Source organism: Macrobrachium rosenbergii, chromosome 21 (assembly GCF_040412425.1).
Source record: "Macrobrachium rosenbergii isolate ZJJX-2024 chromosome 21, ASM4041242v1, whole genome shotgun sequence".
In the NCBI taxonomy this organism is placed as follows: Eukaryota; Metazoa; Arthropoda; class Malacostraca; order Decapoda; family Palaemonidae; genus Macrobrachium; species Macrobrachium rosenbergii.
In genome coordinates, this window is record NC_089761.1 from 2,166,953 (window position 1) to 2,190,626 (window position 23,674).

Consider the following 23,674-nt stretch of genomic DNA (forward strand, 5'->3'; position numbering starts at 1 on the left):
ACAGCAATGCGAGCATCATTGTGCTGCTTGCTTTATTTTAGTGTTCATGCAAACGAAAAATTTCGTTTTTATAACATTTTCCTAAAAAATTGCCATTGAATACCTTATTTCATAGAAGACTGCATCAGGAAAGCCGTGGAATGGTACACATAATGTAACTCATATGTATATATTTTTTATTCGTATACCTTGGTCTGGACAACCTAGGTGTACATTTGCTACATATCCTAGAATAGGTATACTGCTTAATAATGGCTAATTTCAAAGGATCAGCTATTAACTCTTGGATAGTAGTACATGCACGAATCTGTCCATTAATCATGACAAGTGCGTTAAAATGAACTGATACAAGATGGATTTAAAAAAAAAAAGATGTTTTAGCTAAAAATTCCTTCATCCCTCAAGATTAGTATTACAAGTAATGAAAGTTTTTACCCTTATAAGAAGCGTCAGTGTCTAATGATACTAAACAAGCCACCTACTATGTAAGTTTGTGGTTGCTCATACCTCCCAGTTAGACAAAGATATTTCAGATGTAAATGATATTTAAGCTATTTGGATATTCAGTTATTTGCTACTGTGGGAATAAATACACAGCTGTGTGTACAATCTTTGTTGGAATTTGTCTGAATATACACGAATATATATTTTTTTCTGTTGATAACTATCACAGTTAATTCCTGCCAACCGTATTTAATTTATGTAACCCCAGCTTCATCTGACACCTTTAACAAATTTTTATTATGCAATCAAAAGCGAGTCTGATGGCATTTTAGCCAAGTACATTGTCATCTTGTTGTCATTTAATTGTTTGATTTTACATTATTATTGATTAAACCTGAGTGCTAAATACTGTATTAGTCTATTAGCTCGTTCTCCTCCTCTCCGGTGGTTTGTGTGTTTGAAACTTTTTGCTAATGGCTGTTTTATTTTTTCATATTTGGTGTGTGATTCCGCGTTGTTCCTGGTGATGCCTTTGCCCGAAACGGGGAGTTGTTTCTGAGCAACCTTATAGAGGGGAATGATATTGGCCAGCTGCTTGAATCATCCGATATATCTGGATTTACTTGACGCACCAGGATTCTTCTGCCACGTTTTTCCAGCACCTCCCTGCTTAGTTATAAAGCCGCGGGGGCCTCTCTGTATGGTGATATTGAAATTATATTTTTGATCATGGCTTCCGGACCTTGAACGGATCTTTGGGTTGTTTCTGCCTTACAGAGGTCATCTTTGTTGATTGGCGGAGCTCGCCATATTCATTCCTCATTGCTGGGAGCAGTGATTTGACATTGCCCTGTGTTAACTTCCGGGCGCGGAGATTTTTATTTGTTGAAGAGATCACGGCCAGCTATTGAGAAATGGAGAAAAACCACCTTAGGACATATTAGCTTGTATTGATCAGGTTATTCCTCCTTTTTGATTGCCTCTTCCTATCTGAACCCCCTTCTTTTGTGGATAATTGTGTTGCGGGCTATCTTTAGCAGTATGAGTGTGATGATTATTGTTATTAATTAATAAGGGTGTTAGTTATTCATTTATTTGGTGTATTTGTGAGGTTCTGGTGTAACTTGTATCTGGTTATTTATGTATTAAATTAATTTTTTTTTCATGGTGTTTTGTTTACCCCCTCGAATTGATTTTTGCACATCTTTTTTTTAGTACTATTCCACCTGTCGTGGACTTAGTGCCTGTGATTTGAACGCTATTAAAACATTTTGAGATTGAGTATTGAGTGGTGGCAAACCAGCCATCACAATATTATATACCAAGAGCATTTGATAAATTTCCAAATGTGATGATTGTTCTGATTCCAAGGTAGTTTCAGAGCCGCAGAAGAGTGGTAAACATCTTTTATTTCTGACTACAAGGAGATCTCAGCACTGTAAGTTAGGAATCGTTCACCAAATCATTTCGTGTGTCAGTTCATAGAGAAGATAGGAGATATATCTAAATGCTTACAGTCGACTAAAGTCCATTATCAACATGTTTCATCTAGGAGTACTACATTCTCTACTGAAAGTAATGGAGATAACTTTATTCCTTTGTGGAATGCAAAAAAAAAAAATTATATAAACGAGAGTTGTACAATAGTTTGAGATTATATGATAAAATGGGAAAAAATATTTTGACACACAAAAGGAATGGGAAGCATCAGAAATAATCATATTTTTAATTACTGTACAGTATGTATTATAACCCATATCACTGTCATCAGCATTGCCTCCAACGCCACATGGCGCGCTGAGCACTGTGAAATTCCGCCGCTCATCTTTGTCCAATACATTCTCGTGATAAGTAGCCTACTACACATTGTGTCTTGACATTGACATTTCTGCTTGTTCATTCGAGACATTTTGTCAGTTTCTCTTCTATACTGAGAATATGGATGCTGAATGTTCCCATTACAACTGACGTAGGTGCATTGCCTTTATAGTAACCACATTCAGTAAGGTCACCGTTTCTTTGGTAGTACCTAAGAGAGGAAGAAGTGCAGTGTAAACAATAGTCGCCATTTTACAGGCTCTTATTTTTCTAGATTATTTCGGTGAACGAGGACAATATGAATGCCTAAGGTAGCCTAATGTCATGAAGGTTTTAAAGTATCAAGGATAGCATAGACATTGACCATTTCCTTGTTGACCGTGAAACTAAAGTAGATAGGAAAGAAATTTTCTAAACACTTTCCTGGCCTGGCCGGCAGGCCATATGCCCTCGGGCTATGGCTGTGACGTAACAGAAGTGACGTATAGAGCGTTCGGACGAAGTGGAAATGGCTTCATTTTAAACGCCACCCAATAGGAGAAAAGACTTCGTTGGATTAATTTTTTCTGGTAAACCGAGCTTGAATGATGTTGATGTAATTTTTGAAAAGCTGAGAATTGATATTGAAGATTTGATTGGTGTTCAAGAAATGCGAGGCAATAAAGTGATATTGAAGTTCCGGAATCAATGTGTATATGAAACTTTTCTAAACAGTTATGATGAAAAAGTCATATGTTTACCTGGTGGTCTGGAGGTGAAAGTAGTTAATTTCAGCAGTGTCTTTACATTTGTCTCAATAAGGTACGCTCCATTTGATATGCAAAACAGTATGTTGAGTGATGTATTAAGCTCGTACGGGAAAGTTAATGGGGTACGTGATAATACTACCTCACTCGGTAGACGTAAAGGACTGTTAAACGGAATACGAACGGCTAAAATAGAAATTAAGTAAAACTTCCATCGGCGCTTTTCATAGGAGGACATAATATTTCTTTCATGTATAGCGGACAGAAAAAGACATGTCTCAAATGTGGCAGCGAGGATCATTTTGCTGCAGATTGCTCCTTGGACAGAATGGTGAATATTTTTGAGCATGAGAAGGATTTTCCAAGTCTGCCGAATCTACGAGGGAACGAAACACAAGAGAACGAAACACAAGGGAACGAACAAAATTTTGAGAAGGAAAAACAAGAGTCACCAGGTAAAGATACACCAAATGGTAAAAATGTTCATAATATCAAGAGTGCAATAGTGGAAAATGGCAACAACGAGCCAAGTGTTTTAACAGAAAGGAAGAATATTGAGCTTGAGGATAGTGAAAAACTCAAAGAATGTGAGGATAAGGAATCAAATGAGGAGGAGGAGGTGATATCTATCGATGAGGAGGTACACAGTGGACCAAGTTGGGAAGCGTCTGAATTGGTGATTATACCACAAGAAACTACACCTGTTGAAGGCAGCACTATTATCACGACGAATGTTGACGTTCATCAAGAGGACAGAAAGATAAGTCTGAAACCGGGACACGAAATTGGTCAAGGACGAGAAGGAGGAGGACAAACTGATGCAGAATATATTGACGAAGGATTAATGGAGACTGATGGGAATTTGGAAAGTGCGTCTGGAAGCGGAAAATGGAAAATTCAAATGGAAAATGACGTCAAGATGAGAATCTCAAAGAAGAAAATAGGAACCCCAAAATATTCAAGATCTGAAGACAATAGTGATGAGGAAAATTGGAAAAAATTGAGAGACTAGAAAAGGAAAAAGTTGGAAGCTTCCTAATTTTACACCTTCAGTCTCTCAATTTGTTGTTTAAATGTGAATGGATTAAATGACGTAGGTAAACAAATGAAGTTGTTATCCTTGTCTAGGTATTGTAAGAACATAATGTGAAGGATTTAAAAGCTCTGAGTTTTTTCACAAATTATTATGATGTTTTGTTAAACCCAAGTAATAATCTTAAAGGAGGTACAACAGTTTGTATAAATAAATTTAAATCATTATCTGTCATAAGCAAGGAAATGGATACTGAGAGACAGATAATAGGAGCTAAAATATCTTGCTTAAATCATGAAATGCCAGTTGTGAATATTTACGCACCTATTGGTACAGATAAAAAGAAAGAACGAGAAGAATTTTTTAGCAATAAAATCTTATATTATTTTCTTAAAAATGTTGAAAATATAGTTTTCGGAGGGGATTTTAATTGTGTTACATTTAACAGAGATGTTAATACGGGGAAAGATAATTTAGTGTCAAAATCATTGCAGACCTTCATAAAAAATGTAGGATTAAAAGATGTAACATGCACTTGTAAAGGCATTCCACAATCTACCTACATTAGAAAAAGCTATGGTTCTAGGATAGAAGATCGCCTATATACTAAACCACTACTCCATAATGTGATAAGTACTGATACAGTGCCTGTGGCCTTCTCTGATCATTGTATGGTCATTGCAAAATTCAGGATAGGCGATGTGCAAAAGGGGGATTTTGGAAATTGAATGCGTCTTTACTGGAGACAGAAGGAGTTGGCGAAAACTTTGAGTGTTTTTGGAGTCATTTAAAACTTAAAAAAGAGTTTTAAAAATGTAAGTGAATGGTGGGAATTTGCTAAAAAGGAATGTAAAAGGTTTTTCATTAAAGTTAGGAGTGTATCAAATGAAAAATATGGCTTAAGAAATTCATTGCAATATCGATTAAAATATCTATATGGCTTATGTAATGCTGGGAATGATAAATATGATGAAATTTATGCTTTGAAAAGTAAAATAAACTGTCTCCAAAACGAACTTTGTGAAGGAATTAAAATAAGAGCAAAATTAAAAGATCAAGTGGAAGGGGAAAAATTGTCATCGCACTTTCTTGGGAGGGAGAAACAGCATAAAGAAGCTAAAAGGTAAAAGTGGAAATATGCTAACAGACACAAAGGCTGTTCTCCTGTTTCTTAAGGATCATTTTAAAGTAATGTTTGAATTTATTGAGGGAAATCACGAAGAACAATCATATCTGCTTGAGAAATGCGAAAGAAAGGTAGATGAAGAGGACAATGAACTTTTAGGGGAGGAATTTGTTACAAAAGAATTATGAGAATCATTGAATAAAACGAATAAAGGGAAATCACCTGGAAGTGATGGATTAACTGTAGAGTTTTATAAAAGATTTTGGTACATTATCAAAAACGATTTTTTAGAGGTAATAAAATGTATGTTGAAAGGAAGAAATTTATCGGAATCGCAAAATTTGGGAATAATAAAACTATGTCCAAAAAGTGGAAATTTGGAACTGATTGAAAATTGGAGATCAATCACTCTGTTAAATGTTGATTATAAAATTCTAGCAAAAGCAATGGCAAATGGGTTGAAACTTGTACTTGGAAAAATCATATCACCTGAACAATATTGTGGTGTTCCAAACAGATCCATAATTCACTGCAATAATACAATTAGAGACATAATAAATTATGTAAGGGAAAATAATTTGAATGCAGGGATGTTAAACTTGGACTGGCCCAAAGCTTTTGATAGGGTGAACTTGCCATTCCTTTTAGAATTATGGAAAAGTTTGGATTTTCAGAAAAAATTATTACATGGTTAAAAATATTATGTAAAGATTGTAAAAGTATGATATGTGTGACTGGACTATTTACAGGCACCTTTAATGTAAGAAGGTCGGTTAGACAAGGTTGTCAACTATCAATGTTATTTTATGTCATTTTCCAAGAACCATTGTACCTAGCATTAAAAACCAATAAAAAAATTGTACCCCCTACATTACCAAACAATGACAAAATTAAAGTACAGGGATTTGCTGATGATACAACAGTAATCTTTGCAGACGATGATTCATTAATAGAGATTCACCATGAAATAAAGAAATTTGAATCAGCAACTGGCTCATTATTAAATAAAGAAAAATCTGGCATCTTAGGAATAGGTGAATGGTCCGGCAGAAGAGACTGGAAGTTAACTTGTTTCAAAGTTGTGGACTGTGCTAAAATTTTAGGCATCTATTTCAGCAATTCATATGAGGAAACTTGTGAAATAAACTGGTCAGATATACAGAAAAAAACTGAAAAGGCAGTTAACATGTTGTGTAAAAGATATTTAACACTTTACCAGAAAGCATTAATAATCAACTCTTTGATATTGCCAAAAATATGGTAATCAGCTCACACACACTTCCGTTAAGTAAAAAAACAAGCTCAAAAGGTGGATGCAATTATTTTCAAGTATATACAGTATGGTGTGGTATGTATCGACCTATAAAACGTAGTACCCTACATTTGTCAAAAATAGAAGGGGGTTTAGGAATAATAAGTATTGAAGAAAAGGCAAGAGCAATCTTCAGTGTAACTTGTTTAAAAAGTATAATAAACCGTAACGGGTTAATCAGGTATTATTGTTCTGTAAGATGGAATTAGATAATTTATCAGAAATAGCATATTTTACCCCTGAATATTATTCTTTGGCAGTAGATGATATTAGGAAAGCATATCACAACAAATTCTTTCCAAATATAAATAACAGAAATGTATTCAATCATTTGGAGGAAAGAAATTCCAGTAGTGGAAAATAATTATCCCACACTTAAATGGAAAAATATTTGGAGAATTATTAAGAGTCAATTCATTAAAGTAGAGGAAAGGGAATTTGTGTTCAGGTATATTCATGAGTCACTAGCAACAAAACAAAGGCTCCATATGTTGAAGTTAAGAGAGGACTCAAAATGTGACCAATAATGGGAAACAGAGCATCAGATGCATATTTTTACTTCTGTAGAGAAAAGAAAATATAGTAAATTGGTTTAATTCCATTCTAATGAAATGCTGTAAACTAAATAATTATAGTTTATTGAAACTATTATTCTATGATATAGTAGGGAAATCAAACGTTGACAAAAACACAGCCATTTTATTGATCACCAGCTATTTGTATTGTTTGTGGATGTGTTACAAACACAACAATAGCTGCCAAAATATAACTGATTTTTTTGAAAAAGAACGTAGAATCACAAAGGATGTATATTAAATGTAGATATACAAGCAATATTTCCAAGTATGTAACCAAAGAATTTTTAAATTATAAGTTTTGATTTTGATTTGTATTATTTTGTAGCAAAATGTTGTCTAAATTTATGTTTATATTTTTGTATTACTAGGATTACTCAAATAATGTAAATTATTGAAATGTAATTGTATTTTTATGATAAAAGCTAAAAAAAAAAGTTTCTGACTACAAGGAGATCATAGCACTGTAAATTTGGAATCGTTCACCAAAACATTTCGTGTGTCAGTTTATAGAGAAGATAGGAGATATATCTAAATGCTTACAGTCGACTAAAGTCCATTATCAACATGTTTCATCTAGGAGTACTACATTCTCTGCTGAAAGTAATGGAGATAACTTTATCCCTTTGTGAAATGCAAAAAAATGATATAAACGAGAGTTGTACAATAGTTTGAGATTATATGATAAAATGGGAAAAAACATTTTATGACAGACACAAAAGGAATGGGAAGCATCTGAAATAATCATATTTTTAATTACTGTACAGTATGTATTATAACCCGTATCACTGTCATCAGCATTGCCTCCAACGCCACATGGCGCGCTGAGCACTGTGAAATTCCGCCGCTCATCTTTGTCCAATACCTTCTGTTAATGCAGAAATACAAATATATTTAGTCGGTAAAACCATGTCGTTAATTTTAAGTGGTAGTTTAAAAATTTTTAAGTGTAAACAAATTACGTAATCTTGTCTCAGTTCTTAAGATTCTCAAGTTTCTTTTGGTAGTTCTTAAGCAAGGTCTTCAAGGAGTACAGTTGTATATATATCGTGATTTAAAGGATATTATTGGGCACACAGATGTAAGTTTTTGACGAACTCTTATATATATTTGCTCTGTCTTATCATTCATTAAGGTGTTAAAGACTTAAATTTGTTTATTTTAAGGTATTCAATATTTGTTTATTCCATAATTATAGTAAATAGATATAATCAAAGGAAGTTTAATGTGGTAATGAAATTGTCCAATTATAAAGGTGTATTTAACTTTGTGAGATGTGTCAAGGTATATTATGTCACTGTTATTTACTGAATAATATGCATTATTATTTGACAATGTATTTTAAGAAGTGCAATAATTCCTTTCAGGAATGAACCTACTTCTACTACTACTGTTACTACCACTACCACTACTGTTAAAGGAATAAAGGGGAAGTCGAGTTTCTGAGTTTGTGTTGTCCATTACAATAGTTCATTCATCTTTGACATTAACATGAATACGGACCAGGATGACAAGACCAGGATGACAAGGAGAAGTTACGCACCCTCAAGAACAACCAGACTGCGGCTCTCTCTGCCCTCACGAAGAAACTGAATGAAGTCAGCCGGTGTATGGAGAAGCCTGACAACCTCCATTTACTAAAGACAGGTATGGAAGAGTTTGAGGATAGATTTAACAAGTACAAGGACTGCCACAGTGATTACCTCTCTCAATTATCTATCAGTGAACACCAGCCAGAAATCAAAAGGTTTGAAGATAAAGAATTATCGGTCATAGGATTCAGAAACCAGGCGTATCAATGGATAACTACAATAGAGGCGAGTTTACAAGATTCAATAGACGGATCTTCAATACGGAGCAAGTCACACATATCCAGGAGGTCAGTTAGAAACACAGCATCAAGTGTGAAATCTGCTCACTTAAAAGAGAAGGCAAAGTTGGCTGGTTTGCTTGCACAGAGGACATTGCTAGAGAAACGGGGAAAAATAGCCCAACAATAGGCAGAATTACAAGCCGAGGAAGACTTGTTAAAGTTGGATGGTGAAATTGAAGCTGCAAGAGCAAGGGAAAAGGTGTTCCAAGAGGAAATTATTTCATCAGTGGACAAAGTTTTGGATCCTGAAACACCAGTATTTGTTCCTATTCACAATGTGCATCATGAACCCAGCGTCACAGTGCCTTCATTACCCATGACACCCGCCCCAGAGTCATTCTATCGAAGTCAGCAACAGTTAGCAGCGGCTATGATTCTGCCTCATGCTGAGGTGACCAAGTTTTGTGGTGATCATCTTGAATATGCATCATTTATGCTGGCATTTAATGACCGCATCGTGCCACACACCACATCGGACTCCAACAGGCTGTACTTAAATCAGCATTTAGAAGGAAAGCCTGAGTCACTCATAGCTGGGTGCATGTTTATGGATGCTTCTGAGGGATACATTGAAGCAAAAAGGCTTCTGGATAAAGTGTATGGAGATCCATACAAGGTTTCCATGGCATACATAGACAAGTTGAGCAAGTGGCCACAAGTGAGAGGTGATAGCAGCGAATCACTGCATGAATATGCTTTGTATCTTGTGAAGTGTAATCATACCATGCAGTCATTGTCAAATATGCAGGTTTTAAATGACTCTCAAACCTTCAGAGGGTGATTTCAAAGCTGCTCGTGTATATTCAAAATAAGTGGTTGGATCATGTGATAAAGCTCAGGAAGCAAGGTGTTTGTGTGTGTTTCACCACATCAGTGGAATTTGTTCAGAATGCAGCAGAGGCAGCAATGGATCCTGTATTTAGCAGGGAAGCTTTGGGTAAAGTGTCTCTTTTTACAAGGGCAAAGGCACATCACGGCTCAAGTCAGAACAAGCAAAAATCATTGGCAGTTACAGTGCAACCATCAAATTCTGCAAACCAGTGTACCAGGAAATGCCAACTCTGTAGTGGTCATCACGATATTGAGGACTGCTTTCAATTTCTGCACAAGAGTGTGGATGAAAGACGAAAGTTTGTGAGAGACAATCGTCTTTGTTTCAGTTGTTTTGGCAATAACCATACTTCGAAAAAGTGTTTCAATCGACGGCAGTGCAAGACATGTAATAAAAGGCATCCTACCACTTTGCATATTGAGAACTTTAGGATGTTTGACAGTAATAATGCAATTACTTCACAAGCTTGTTCACAGTTTGGAAGTAAAGGTCAAGATTGCACTCAAGGTCAAAATTGTGTTCAAGGTCAAGAAGGTACTCAAGGTGAAGGTCACTCCAGGTCAAGGTAATACTCAAGGTCAAGGTAGTGTGAAGTCTTCTGCATGTACAATTTCTGATACAGTATTGCAATCGATTTTGCCTGTGCAATTGCATGTAAAGGGTAGTGATAATGTAGTAAAAACTTATGCCATTTATGATACGGGCAGTACAGGTTGTTTCATTAAAGATAATATCAAGGATCAATTAAACTGTAAAGGTATTGAAACAGCTGTCAAGTTGCAAACAATGCATGGGACTGATACAGTCAAAACTTTTATCGTAAATGATCTTGTTGTCACTGATATACATGGTAATAATGATGTTGTATTGCCAAAGGTATTCACTCAAAGAGATATCCCTGTTAATCATGATCAAATTCCAAGGTATGAAATGTTAAAGGACTGGCCTCATTTATCAAGTGTTATTGATAAGATTCCATTATATCAGCCAGAGCTAGACATAGGAATATTGATAGGTAGTAATTGTCCAACTGCTTTGCAACCTTTAGAGGTTATACCCCCTTCAGGTTATGGCCCTTTTGCAGTGAGATATTTGCATGGGTGGACGGTTAATGGGCCTGTACATGTTAAGGTTAGTTCAAATGGGGTTTCATGTCACAGGTTACTTGTATCTAATGTTCAACATGTTACCGACTGTATTACTGTTGAAAATGTTAGGAAGTTCTTTGAGTTGGATTTTTCAGAAAAGGATCTTGGTTCAGTTCCTGAAGAGCGTGGCTTGTCTTTTGAGGACAGAAGATTTGTGAAAAGGTGCCAGGATACCATTGAATTTAAAGATGGTCATTTCCAGCTACCCATGCCTTTCAGAGATCCCAGTGTGAGTCTTCCTAACAATAAGAAGCAGGCAGTCAGCAGAGCGGAGTGGCAAAAGGAAGATGAAGAGTAGTGAAGATTACAGACAGCAGTATACAGCATTCATGGATAAGTTGTTTGACAAAGGCTATGCTTACAAGGTCCCAGAAGGTGAGGTCAACAAGTCTCCTGTCTGGTATCTTCCACATCACGCAGTTTTTCATCCCTAGAAAAAGAAAATTAGGTTGTTTTTGACTGTAGTGCAAAGTTTGGAGGTTTGTCATTAAATGATGTTCTGCTACAGGGTCCTAACCTCACCAACTCATTGACGGGAGTACTCATTAGATTCCGGCAAGAGGTTTATGCATTCATTGAGATATTGAAGCTGTGTTCTTTCAAATAAAGATTCCACCTGAGAATCACGACTATGTTAGATTCCTGTGGTGGCCTAATGGGGACATCAATCGACCTCTTGAAGAATTCCGAATGGCTGTTCACATTTTCGGAGCAATCTCCTCACCAAGTATTGCAAATACTGCACTGAAGGCCACGGGAGACAAAGCAGATGAGAAGTATGACTCAACTGTTGGTAATACTATTAGCATAATTTCTATGTTGATGACTGTTTGAAGTCATGTGCTGATGTTCCTACAGCAGTTAAGTTAGTGAAGGATTTGATATCTGCAACAGGTGAAGGAGGATTTAGGTTAACTAAATTTGTTAGCAATTCAAATGACATCCTTAAAGCTTTGCCTACTGAAGATTGTTCTATTGAAAGTGACAAGTTTGACATGGAGAATCTAATGACAAGAGCCTTAGGAATGTTATGGGACCTTAAAGAAGACTCATTCAAGTTTTCAATTGCGCTCAAGGAAAATCCACTCACCAGAAGAGGGTTATCAACTATTTCATCATTATATGATCCCCTTGGGTTACTCTCTCCAATTATCTTACCAGCCAAGAAACTGCTACAAGAATTATGTCAAATTGAGAGTCTGGACTGAGATGAAAGGATTCCGGATGACTTAGCTGAAAGGTGGCAACATTGGATACAAGGTCTTCATTTACTGGAGCAGCTTTCAATACTAAGATGCTTTTAAACCAAGTGGTTTTGTAATGTAACAAGTTCAAGTCTTGTATTATTCAGTGATGCAAGTACAGTTGGTTATGGTGATGCAGCATATCTTGTTCTTCATGATGGAAACCAAGTTCAGTCAAGCCTTGTCATGAGAAAATCAAGAGTATTTCCAGAAAGGGTGGTAACTATACCTAGGTTAGAACTTACAGCTGCAACTGTGTCTGTCAAGGTTGCTCAACACATCCTGAAGGAGTTGGAGTTTACTGTTGACAGTGTTGTGTACTATACAGATTCAACAACAGTCCTTCACTATATTCATAGCAACACAAAAAGGTTCCCTGTGTTTGTGGCCAATAGAGTCAGAGTTATAAGGGACTACTCTCAACCTGAGCAATGGAGATATGTAAGCTCCAATGATAACCCTGCTGATGTAGCATCAAGAGGTATTAGTGTACATCAGTTATTGCAGTATGACAAATGGTTTCATTGTCCATCATTCATTGCATCTGATTGTTTGTTTTCCCAGGAGTATGTGTACGCAGATTGTGATGGTGAGAGTGAACATGTGTCTGCAGTCACAACTTCTGAAGAATGTCATGGGTTTACAAGATTGATTGAATATTACTCTTCATGGTCGAGGTTACAAAAGGCAGTTTCTATATTTCAACAATTGAAGTCAATCCTTAGAGGTAAAAGGAAAGGTTATGCAACCACTGATGCTGAAAGGGCAATCATAATGTATGTTCAACAGAAGGCGTTTGGTGATGAAGTGAAGGCTTTATCAAGGGAATTGTCTGTTAGCAAGAGTAGCCCTATATATAAGCTTGATCCCTTTCTTGATTCTGAAGATGGCTTATTGAAGGTTGGAGGTAGGATAAGAAAATCTGATATTCACAGTCTGCCAGACATCCCATACTATTACCAAAGAAGCATCATGTGACTACATTGTTGATACAACACGAGCATGAATTATTAGCTCATTCTGGTAGAAACCATGTTCTTTCAAATCTTCGGCAGAAGTATTGGATAATTAATGCTAATGCAACTGTCAGAAGTGTTCTATTTCATTGTGTTATTTGCAGGAAGTTAAAAGAACCAGCTTTGAGTCAAAAGATGGCTGATCTTCCAGCAGACCGATTGGAACCTTCGCCACCATTCAGTAATGTTGGCATTGACTTCTTTGGACCATATTACATCAAAGAAGGAAGAAAAGAGTTAAAGAGGTATGGTGTCATATTTACCTGCTTGGTTAGTAGGTCAGTTCATATTGAAACAGCAAACACCTTACAATCTGATTCCTTCATAAATGCTTTGCGAAGATTTGTTTCTCGAAGAGGTCATCCCAAGGTTATCAGATGTGATAATGGAACCAACTTCCATGGGGCTGAGAAAGAACTTAAGGCAGCTCTCGGCGAGATGGAGGAAAAGAAGATTGAGACATATTTGTTGCATCATCATATTGAATGGAAATTTAATCCACCTGCAGCAAGCCACATGGGTGGTTGTTGGGAGTGCCAAATCAGAACAGTTAGAAAAGTGTTGTCTGCACTGCTGAAGGAATTTGGCGAAAGGCTAAACGATGAAAGTTTACGGACTCTGCTTTGTGAGGTCGAGATTATCATAAATTCAAGACCGTTAACCACGGTAAGTGATAGTGTCGATGACCTTGAGCCACTAACTCCAAACCATTTGTTGATTCCAAAATCTTATGTAGTCCCTCCCCCTGGTTTGTTTCAAAAGGATGATGTTTACATGAGGAAAAGGTGGAGATGTATTCAATATCTGACCAACCTGTTTTGGTCAAGATTTAGAAAGGAATATTTGAGTACTTTACAGACGAGACAAAAGTGGAATGAACCAAGAAGAAATTTAATTGTTGGTGATGTGGTCTTGGTAAAGAGTGACATTGAACCAAGGAATCGATGGCCAATGGGACGAGCAATAGAAGTACACCCTGATGACAAAGGAACAATCCGCAGTGCCAAGATTAAGACACTTTCTTCAGTTATTGTCCGTCCTATTCAGAAGCTGGTGTTATTAGTTAAAGGCTAGGATTTTCATGAAATGTGACACGATACTATGTTGTGTTCTTCTGGTTATTTGATATGATATATATATATATATATATATATATATATATATATATGTGTGTGTTATGAAAGTGTTTAATTTTATTTTAGGTAAATAAATATCTGAATCATGAAGGTATTTTGTATTATAAGGGTTTGTATTGTAACTTAAAGGTTATTTATTTTATCTGCATGAGTAAGTATGTAATATGATAAACAGGTTTAATCTGTTTATGGGGCTGAGTATGTTAATGCAGAAATACAAATATATTTAGTCGGTAAAACCATGTCGTTAATTTTAAGTGGTAGTTTAAAATTTGCGAAGTGTAAACAAATTACGTAATCTTGTCTCAGTTCTTAAGATTCTCAAGTTTCTTTTGGTAGTCTAAGCAAGGTCTTCAAGGAGTACAGTTGTATATATATCGTGATTTAAAGGATATTATTGGGCACACAGATGTAAGTTTTTGACGAACTCTTATATATATTTGCTCTGTCTTATCATTCATTAAGGTGTTAAAGACTTAAATTTGTTTATTTTAAGGTATTCAATATTTGTTTATTCCATAATTATAGTAAACAGATATAATCAAAGGAAGTTTAATGTGGTAATGAAATTGTCCAATTATAAAGGTGTATTTAACTTTGTGAGATGTATCCAGGTATATTATGTCACTGTTATTTACTGAATAATATGCATTATTATTTGACAATGTATTTTAAGAAGTGCAATAATTCCTTTCAGGAATGAACCTACTTCTACTACTACTGTTACTACCACTATCACTACTGTTAAAGGAATAAAGGGGAAGTCGAGTTTCTGAGTTTGTGTTGTCCATTAATTGCACACTTCTCGTCTCTGGTCTGCGCACTGTGTCGTCTTGACACTGACATTTCTGCTTGTTCATTCGAGACATTTTGTCAGTTCCCTTCTATACTGAGAATATGCATGCTGAATGTTTCCATTACAACTGACGTAGGTGCATTGCCTTTATAGTAACCACATTCAGTAAGGTCACCGTTTCTTTGGTACCTTTGCTGCGGCATCCAATTATAAAAAATCAGGTTTTTTCCTCATTACATATTGAAGAAAACAGTCTGGTTAGTATACGAGGCACCGTTTCAGTTAAGTCAAAATCATCTCTGCAGTAATTCTGTCATAACCTGGCGTTTCCTACCTTCTATGTTTCTTTATTATTGATTCGCTCTGAAAAAGTGTGAATTCATTCATTAGGGCTTTTCGGTTGTCTTCTGATTCTGGTACATCCAAAGGAGGGATGGGTCGAAACTAACATGACAAGAAGAGGTCATGAATTAGAGATCTCAAAGGGAGTTGTCTTTATAATATATTACTTTAGATTTTTTAATCCTTACGCTAAACTTCGTCATTTCTACAGGAAAAGAGGAATGATATAAACGTAAGCAGTAAACCATAATAAGTTATAAAATACTTGGTGATTTAAATTCGTAGCACAGGCAAAAAAGTGGTGAAATCACCAAAGGAGTAGTAAAGCTCAGCCAAAAAAGACAGCTATGGAGGTCAGGGGATACAAAGGAAGGGGTAGGGTGTAGGACTTTCCTCTGTAACCAAATAAATTATGATGAAAGCGAAAAGTTGAAGTAGGAATCTTTTCTCAATCAGTATAGAAAGCGAGTGTCATTTTAATACTCAAGTTGAATAGGCTTCGGTTTAGACGAACCACCACTGATGTGGAAATTATGCAAGAGCTCCTGATTACGGTACCACCCAACCTGAACTAATCCATATAATTGGGAAAGCGATCACGCTACTTCTGGAATATCCCCGATGGAGAATTATCAACGAAGGGGATTTTTTTTTAATGATAAATGGATCGGGCCCGGCGGTACCGATCCATTTATCATAAAAAAAAATTCCCTTTCGGTGATAATTATCCATCGGGGATATTCCCGAAGTAGCATGAATTGGGGCATTAAGCGACATTTGTAGCTTCATGAATGTATATAAAAAATCACGGTGTGATAAAAATTCCATATATACTGTATATATACATATATATATGTATATATATATTTATAGATAGATAGATAGATAGATAGATAAATATATATATAAAGGGGGATAGTCGTGGTTTTTGTGTAACCCGGGTGGCTGGGCTTTACTAACTGCCAACTACTGTGGCAGTTGATGTATAGAATAAATAAAAAAATTAACTATGTACTACACGTAAGAGTTGATTAGGTTATAATACTAGCCTACTTACAGTGGCTTTCCCAGGTCTAGGATCTATGCTATCCTAGGCCTAGTCGCCACCCAAGTTAAGTGGAATAGGTCAGCGTACCTGATTATCAAATATCTCCATATTTTCAGACATATATTAGCATACTTTCTTATAAGTCTAGTTTAATACTATGATGTCTGAAGGGCTCTCCCTCATATTTGAAGTACTCATTGGTTTTCAATCAGTTCTCTTTTCCGAGCGTGGAAAAAGCTCTCTTGTACTCCTCTATGATTAATACATATTTGCTCTAATCTGGCAATTTAACAATAATCAAGGGAAGCTACATTACCTCCATATACAGTGGAAATAAAAGCTTGTTAGAAAAAAATATCGTCATTGTTGTTGAGAGAGAGAGAGAGAGAGAGAGAGAGAGAGAGAGAGAGAGAGAGAGAGAGAGAGAGAGAGCAGCTTTAATCTGAATGGCAGCCAGAGATTATTACCATATAGGGAAATGTTAGCTACTGTTCTGGTATAAGGTCTCCTCCTCCTCTAGGGTCACCATTTGGATTTCTTGGTCGAAAACCTGGATGGCCAAGTTTTACCTATACACAAAAATATGAAAAGAGTAAAATAGATTTGACATTCCGTAAGGGTCCATTTTATGCTCTGCACACGTCATCGTGTTTTTCCCTCGACATCCTGAACCACCTCCTTATCTTGATCAAATGTTTTATCATTAAATTAGCTCTTGGTTGGTTTATAAAGTACTATTAAAACTATATGAGTCGTAAGAGAAATTTAAAAAGAATAATGGATAAAAAACTCATGCTAGACGCTAATAGGCCTAAGATTACCGAGCTATAGAAACTTGATAGTGCTACAATACATTTCCTTAAAGCTTCGGTTTTAGACCTATAAGGAAAAGAAAGAAGTAAATTGAACAAAATACCACAATATCAGAGATAGATGACCTCAGATCGACGTGGAATTAAGAAAAGAAACTTCGTTCTATGATTTCAAGATCGAAAGATGGACGGAATCAACTTTCCAAGCAGTGAAACCTGTCGTAGCCTTTGGTTCACGTTAATGAAGAGGATAACTTGAAACTTGTGGAAAATACTGTGGACTGTCAGTTTCGCATCCGCTCGCTATTGCAAACCTTTCAAGATTGATGATCATCCATGACACCAGCTCAAGAGTAAAATGACTTCCGCAGATAAAAAATTGTTAGGTAAAGGGGCTTGTTAATTACATTAGGTTTCCAAAATTTTGTAGTAAATGGAAATACAGTAATGTAAAAATGAGAGACATTTGATTCTCATCTAGATAAAAAAAAGAAGAAATTGTTACGTAAGATAACGGATGAATTCCCACAATGAGAAAACGGCGTCTCTCCTAATGTTGTGAACAGTCCGCACCTGAACTTCAGGAAATATGAATTTTGGTGGCTAATTTGAATGGCATACTGTAACTTTAAAATTTCATTATTTTAAAAAACAAATCCCGAAAGGCACCCCTCCAGAACACGAGCTTTCAGAAAAACTAATTATCATGGCTGTATCTTTTATCGTTATTGCTTCACAGATATGTTGGGTCCCTCATCCACCCACCCCCTACCACATCACCGGAATACCAAAAATCGATATCTGGATCTCTGGAACGGCTGAACAGATTTCGATGAAATTTGGCACGATTAGAGATCTTAGTGGGAAACCTCTAAAGCCAGACTTTCATCCCGGCCGGTTGAATATTTCCAGAGTTATAGAGGGCAAAGTAGGGTTTTTGCGTACTCCGGGTGGCTGGGCTTTACTACCCGCCAGCCGCTGTGGTGGTTCATGATAATCTATGGATAAATAGATTATCTAATTCCCATACTAGACTTCAATAAACTGTTAATTTTTTCCTGATTACATCTTATGGCATATGGGAGATTTTTCGAGAAGTACATAATGAAAACAAGAGTAAAAGATGATTCTCTCTCTCTCTCTCTCTCTCTCTCTCTCTCTCTCTCTCTCCCTTTCCGTCTTTATCTGTTGTACATCGTTGCATGTCCTCTTTCTCCATTCTGTGATAAATAATTATAATTTTGCTTTTATAACTGTTCAAAACATGTCGGAATTTATTCAGGGAAAATGACAATCAGATTGCAAGTCTAATCTCTTGCTAACGTTCAGTGTTTACAAATAATTTCTTATTCATGTAACTGTAAAGCTATACTCTGCTTTTAACTTTGGCATGTTACACTTCAACAAAAGTGTAAATTGACAAATAATAAACGCTGTTAGAAAGGTAATTTAATGTAGATTCTGAATTTGATGGATATATATATATATATATATATATATATATATATATATATATATATATATATATATATATATATATATATATATATATATATATATATATATATATATATATATATATATATATATATATATATATATATATATATATATATATATATATATATATATTCAGTAAGCTACAAACGTCCTTTAATATCCAATTCGCTCTACCTCGGAAATAATATATTTTCATATATGTTACCGAAGGGGAATTTTTTAGTTGATAATTTGATAATAAGTTCATCGTCCCGTGGGCTCGAACCAGCGAAGGACAAGAACTCAGGACTATAGTGGACACTTTAAACCAAACGACCAGCAAGTGAGGTATAAGTGGATAACGCCTCCCTTATACAAATCCCCCGTTGAACTCAGGTGTTTGTATTTAGTGACGATATCCACCCACTTCTGCCATGTTGACCGTGTAGTCGTTTGTCGCACGCAGCCATATTATGACTTTTTATCACATCACCGTGATTCATATACAATCAGTAAGCTACAAACGTCCTTTAATATCCAATTCGCTCTACCTCGGAAATAATATATTTTCATATATGTTACCAAAGGGGAATTTTTTAGTTGATAATAAGTTCGTCGTCCTGTGGGCTCGAACCAGCGAAGGACAAGAACCTGATTTTTTCAACTCACAATGTACAGCACTATACTTTTCTTCTTTCCCCTTTTTGTTTCTAGTTCAAGCACCAATTTACATAAAGACTTTCTTGGTCTACCCACTGCCTCAGCTATGATGTCTTTTGACTCCTGAGAAAGGACTTCAGGCCTTCCAAGATTCTCACTCTTTTCGCGATGACATTCATGGATTTTTGTTCCAGTTTCTTTTAACAAAGGATTCATCTCTTTTAATGTATTTAGCTATCCAGGAATGTGAAATGAAGGATGCGCCAGCATCCCTGGCCTCTCTGAAGGTTATAGCCTGGATTTGGTCAATCCATCTGATTTCCTCCGAGTCGTTAGCCATGACTGTATCTAACTCCGTCACTCAGTCTGAAAATACAAGAAATGTAAAATGAAAAATAGCTTAATATAAACTTAAAATAATGTACTTGGAGATAGGCTATAGCAGAAAACTTCATAACTTTCCATTTGTTCTGTGGACGGGGCTATAATTTCAAAAACACTGGTATAATTTCATATATATATATATATATATATATATATATATATATATATATATATATATATATATATATATATATATATATATATATATATATATATATATATATATATATATATATATATATATATATATATATATATATATATATATATATATATATATATATATATATATATATATATATATCAAAGAAATCACCATCAGAGATATCCCACCGTTGAGTACATGAACCACGAACTTCCCAGTATGCTTTCTTTGCGTGCTTTCGTCTCACGATTACATTGATTACCAATAACAGTGTCGCCTTCGTTTATGTTTACGCTGTGCCCCGCCCCCCCCGGTGAAAACAGGCCAGAGGGGAATATATATATATATATATATATATATATATATATATATATATATATATATATATATATATATATATATATATATATATATATATATTGTATATGTGTGTGTGTGTGTGTGTGTGTGTGTATGCATATATGGAATTCCGTGGAAAGCGGAGTCAAATAAAGAATAGGTAGACCAGTACTTGAGGAAACATCCTTTATTGCGACTAGTTTCGAGGTTCTAACATACCCCATCATCAGGCACCTAAAAATAAGAAATAAATACAATAAAAAAAAACACCCACTAAAATAAAATAAAATTAAACACATCAGAACTAACTACCGAGAATTAAAGTACCGTTTAACCTATCAAAGCAAGAGTCAAGAGAGGAATAAAAGGCAAATACAAAGATAGTTACAGAGGACAGACACAGAATTAAAAACAAGGCAACTCAACTGGCCGTTCATTATTACAGAGTGATGGTTTTTCTCTGATGGAATATAATGTTTCAATTGTGGTGAGCTCCACATCGCTAGACCGACTGGCTAATATAGAAAAAGAATCTATACTCGAGGATGGTCATGCTGATGGGAATGCTCATGAATGGCACTAAATGCTTGTTTGTTAAGAGGCCTGTTTGTTCTAATTGAGAGGCCTAGGTGTTCAAAGGCACGGACCCGAAACTGGCGCTTTGATTTACCAATATAAGTTGCATTACAGCAACGACATGTATACTTATAGACTACAGATGACTAGGTCTTTGGGCACCGTGTCTTTGAACTTGAAAAACTTTTGTATTACATTTTTAGGCCTGAATATGACTCTGAGACTAATTTGAGGGTAAAATTGCAATAGTAATTTAGATAAACTGTTTCTCAAGGAGAAACTGGTTTTACCCATATAGGGCAAGGAAAAATAAACAGTAGCCTTGTTTACTGTCACTTTTGGGGGACGTGGACTTATTAGTTTTTGCAGTTGTTTACCAATGTATGTCAATAAATTTAGCACCGAATCCATTATGAAAAAGAATATCCTTGATACAAGAAAATTCAGAATGTAAGCTAAAATAATCAGAACAAATCTGAAATGCCATAGTCACTAAACTTTTCACGAAGTTCCTCTTAAAATCGATGGGTATAAAAAATGAAAATTTGGTTGTGAGTCCTGTGAAAGTTGGCTTTCTATACACCTCTATTTGAAACTCGCCATCTTTACGGCTTACGGGAACATCCAGAAAGGCCAGCTTTCCCTCAGTCTCTGTTTCTGACGTAAATGTGATATTTTCATGCTTCGAGTTTAAGTACTCTAGAAACAAAGGAATGTGAGTGAGAGATCTGAAAGTTAACAAAGTGTCATCTACATAGCGTCTATACAGAAGTGGTTTGAAAGATACAGGACATTCTTTTAAACAACTAACCTCACGATATGCAAGCAAGGCATGTCAACCCCAGCCGTGTTGCTGCTAGAGATAAAAGTTTATGAAGCTGAGGTTTTGTAAAATTTTGAATTTTATCAGAATCACTACATAAATTATTAATGCGACTTCACATCAAAGCTTGCCATGGTAAGCTTTGGTGTGAAGTCGCTGTTCACGAATATACCTTTAGTTGAAACCATTGACATTTGCATTAATAATTTTGTCAGAGTTACTATATAAATTATTAATGCAAATGTCAATGGTTTCAACTAAAGGTCGAAATAAGAACCCCATGATTTTCAGAGAGCTGAATCGTTCCATATAGGGACTTTTGAACCAGGAGGCAGTGAGAGACAGGGCACCGAAGGGAGAGAGTGCGAGATTCAGTGTGCCCAAAGACTAAGTGAGGATTCTAAGTCCAAGTTGCAGACTGAAGAATATTCAATGTGTCTTAAATAAAGTCCCAGCTACTACCCAAGGCAACAGGTGGAGGAGAATTTATAATTTTTAAGACGCCAATAAATTTAGAAAGGGAAAAAATATTTTTTTTTTCTACAACCAAGACTTTAAAAACACTTGCGTATATCCAAGATAGCTGAGTGCAAAGATAACTTACAGCAAGTAACTTGCTCCTACTGAAGTTAATCTCCTGCTACAGAATTTTGGTTGCAGAGGTGTGATACAAGGATACGAAGGATACAATTGGATACACTTGGACTACGATTTGATCTACGATCGGATACGACTATCAAGAAAGAATTATTAATTAGTGAGTGTTTTACAAATCTGCATATTAAATTTCAACCTCAAGACCAACTGAAGGGTACTAAGCCAAGTGTTTAACACTGAATTTTCACACACTCTCGCCATATAGTTAAAGTTATCACCACTGTATGAAAAATCTTTTGAAAGAAACAGGAGAATTCATCGTTCTGCTCCGTTGAAAGAGAAGTTCCAGTGACTACGAACCTAGAAACATTTTAGTGACATTTTCGTGGAGAAGAAGAAGAAGAATATTAGTGCATCAGACACAGAAGAAAGAAGAATCCAGCAAGGAAGAGCACTGAAGAATAAATAAGTGAAAAGGAAGAAGACGAATGAAACCACGGCCGGTTTACGAAGAAGAGAGAACAGAAGATCCGCATTTCCCTCGACGATCAGCGCGACGTCAAAGGAGAGAGGGAGAGAGATGTTCCAGCAACACAGACAAGATAAAGCAGCCAAGAAGATCGTACGCCCACGACGACACCCAGATTCGAAGATGGCAAGTTAAGTACACATACATATCCTCACATATACACACACACACATATATATATATATCCTCACATATACACACACACATATAATTTATATATCCTCACATACACACACACACAAGTTTTTTTACTAAAGCTAACATGATGTGAATACTTCTGTTTGATATTTTTTTAAGACACAAAGACTTGCACTTGAGTTAAATAGATATAAATTTTTTGGCAACAATTTTTCCATTTTTACTAATTAGTGCTAATCATTTACTAAAGAATATTCAACATTTGCATTTACTAAATCATATTATATTTATATTTTGTTTTACTTTATTTAAAAAAAAACATTTTCAATGTTTAGAAACTTTGGGGGGAGTTTTAAATGATTGTTAACTTTAATTAAGGTAGAAGTGCTTATGATTTTGTTTTGTGTGATTCTTTAAATACCTGGGTTGACTTTATTTTTTTTAGAGATATTACTGCCATAATTCAATCGTAATTCAGTTATTTTTAGTGTTTAAGAAATTACTTACCATTAATGAGTAGATGCACGGAAAGAGATCGGCACGTAAGAAGAAGGTAAGAACTCCCGCTCGTACCAGAAGCCAAACAAACAAATTGGCAGTGGCTACACCTATAGTACACCTTCAACTTCATCGAACACAACCTCCATGATTACTCATAAATTACACGCAAGTAACCTTATTATCAAATGTTGGGGAAGAAAGG

At 35.6% G+C, this 23,674-nt stretch overlaps 3 protein-coding genes across 3 annotated transcripts; all 3 read left to right on the forward strand.

Annotated features, from left to right (window-relative positions):
• The first annotated feature begins 9,243 nt into the window (after positions 1-9,243).
• On the forward strand, positions 9,244-9,708 carry LOC136849823 (uncharacterized). The gene has a single exon (XM_067123284.1). The coding sequence runs from the start codon at positions 9,244-9,246 to the stop codon at positions 9,706-9,708; it is 465 nt and encodes a 154-aa protein (XP_066979385.1).
• Positions 9,709-11,597: 1,889 nt separating this feature from the next.
• On the forward strand, positions 11,598-13,129 carry LOC136849825 (uncharacterized). The gene is made up of 2 exons (XM_067123286.1): positions 11,598-11,683; positions 12,259-13,129. The coding sequence occupies exons 1-2, from the start codon at positions 11,598-11,600 to the stop codon at positions 13,127-13,129; spliced, it is 957 nt and encodes a 318-aa protein (XP_066979387.1).
• Positions 13,130-13,302: 173 nt separating this feature from the next.
• On the forward strand, positions 13,303-14,241 carry LOC136849828 (uncharacterized). Its single transcript, XM_067123291.1, has one exon. It carries the CDS (start codon positions 13,303-13,305, stop codon positions 14,239-14,241), a length of 939 nt encoding a protein of 312 aa, XP_066979392.1.
• The last annotated feature ends 9,433 nt before the right edge of the window (positions 14,242-23,674 follow it).

Excerpts from the sequence above, each read along its gene's own strand:
- LOC136849828 (XM_067123291.1), top strand. The coding sequence starts at position 13,303 with ATGGCTGATCTTCCAGCAGACCGATTGGAACCTTCGCCACCATTCAGT.
- LOC136849823 (XM_067123284.1), top strand. The coding sequence starts at position 9,244 with ATGACACCCGCCCCAGAGTCATTCTATCGAAGTCAGCAACAGTTAGCA.
- LOC136849825 (XM_067123286.1), top strand. The coding sequence starts at position 11,598 with ATGGCTGTTCACATTTTCGGAGCAATCTCCTCACCAAGTATTGCAAAT. Across the intron at positions 11,684-12,258 it reads GGAGACAAAGCAGATGAGAA|TGATGCAAGTACAGTTGGTT; the intron begins GTATGACTCAAC and ends TGTATTATTCAG.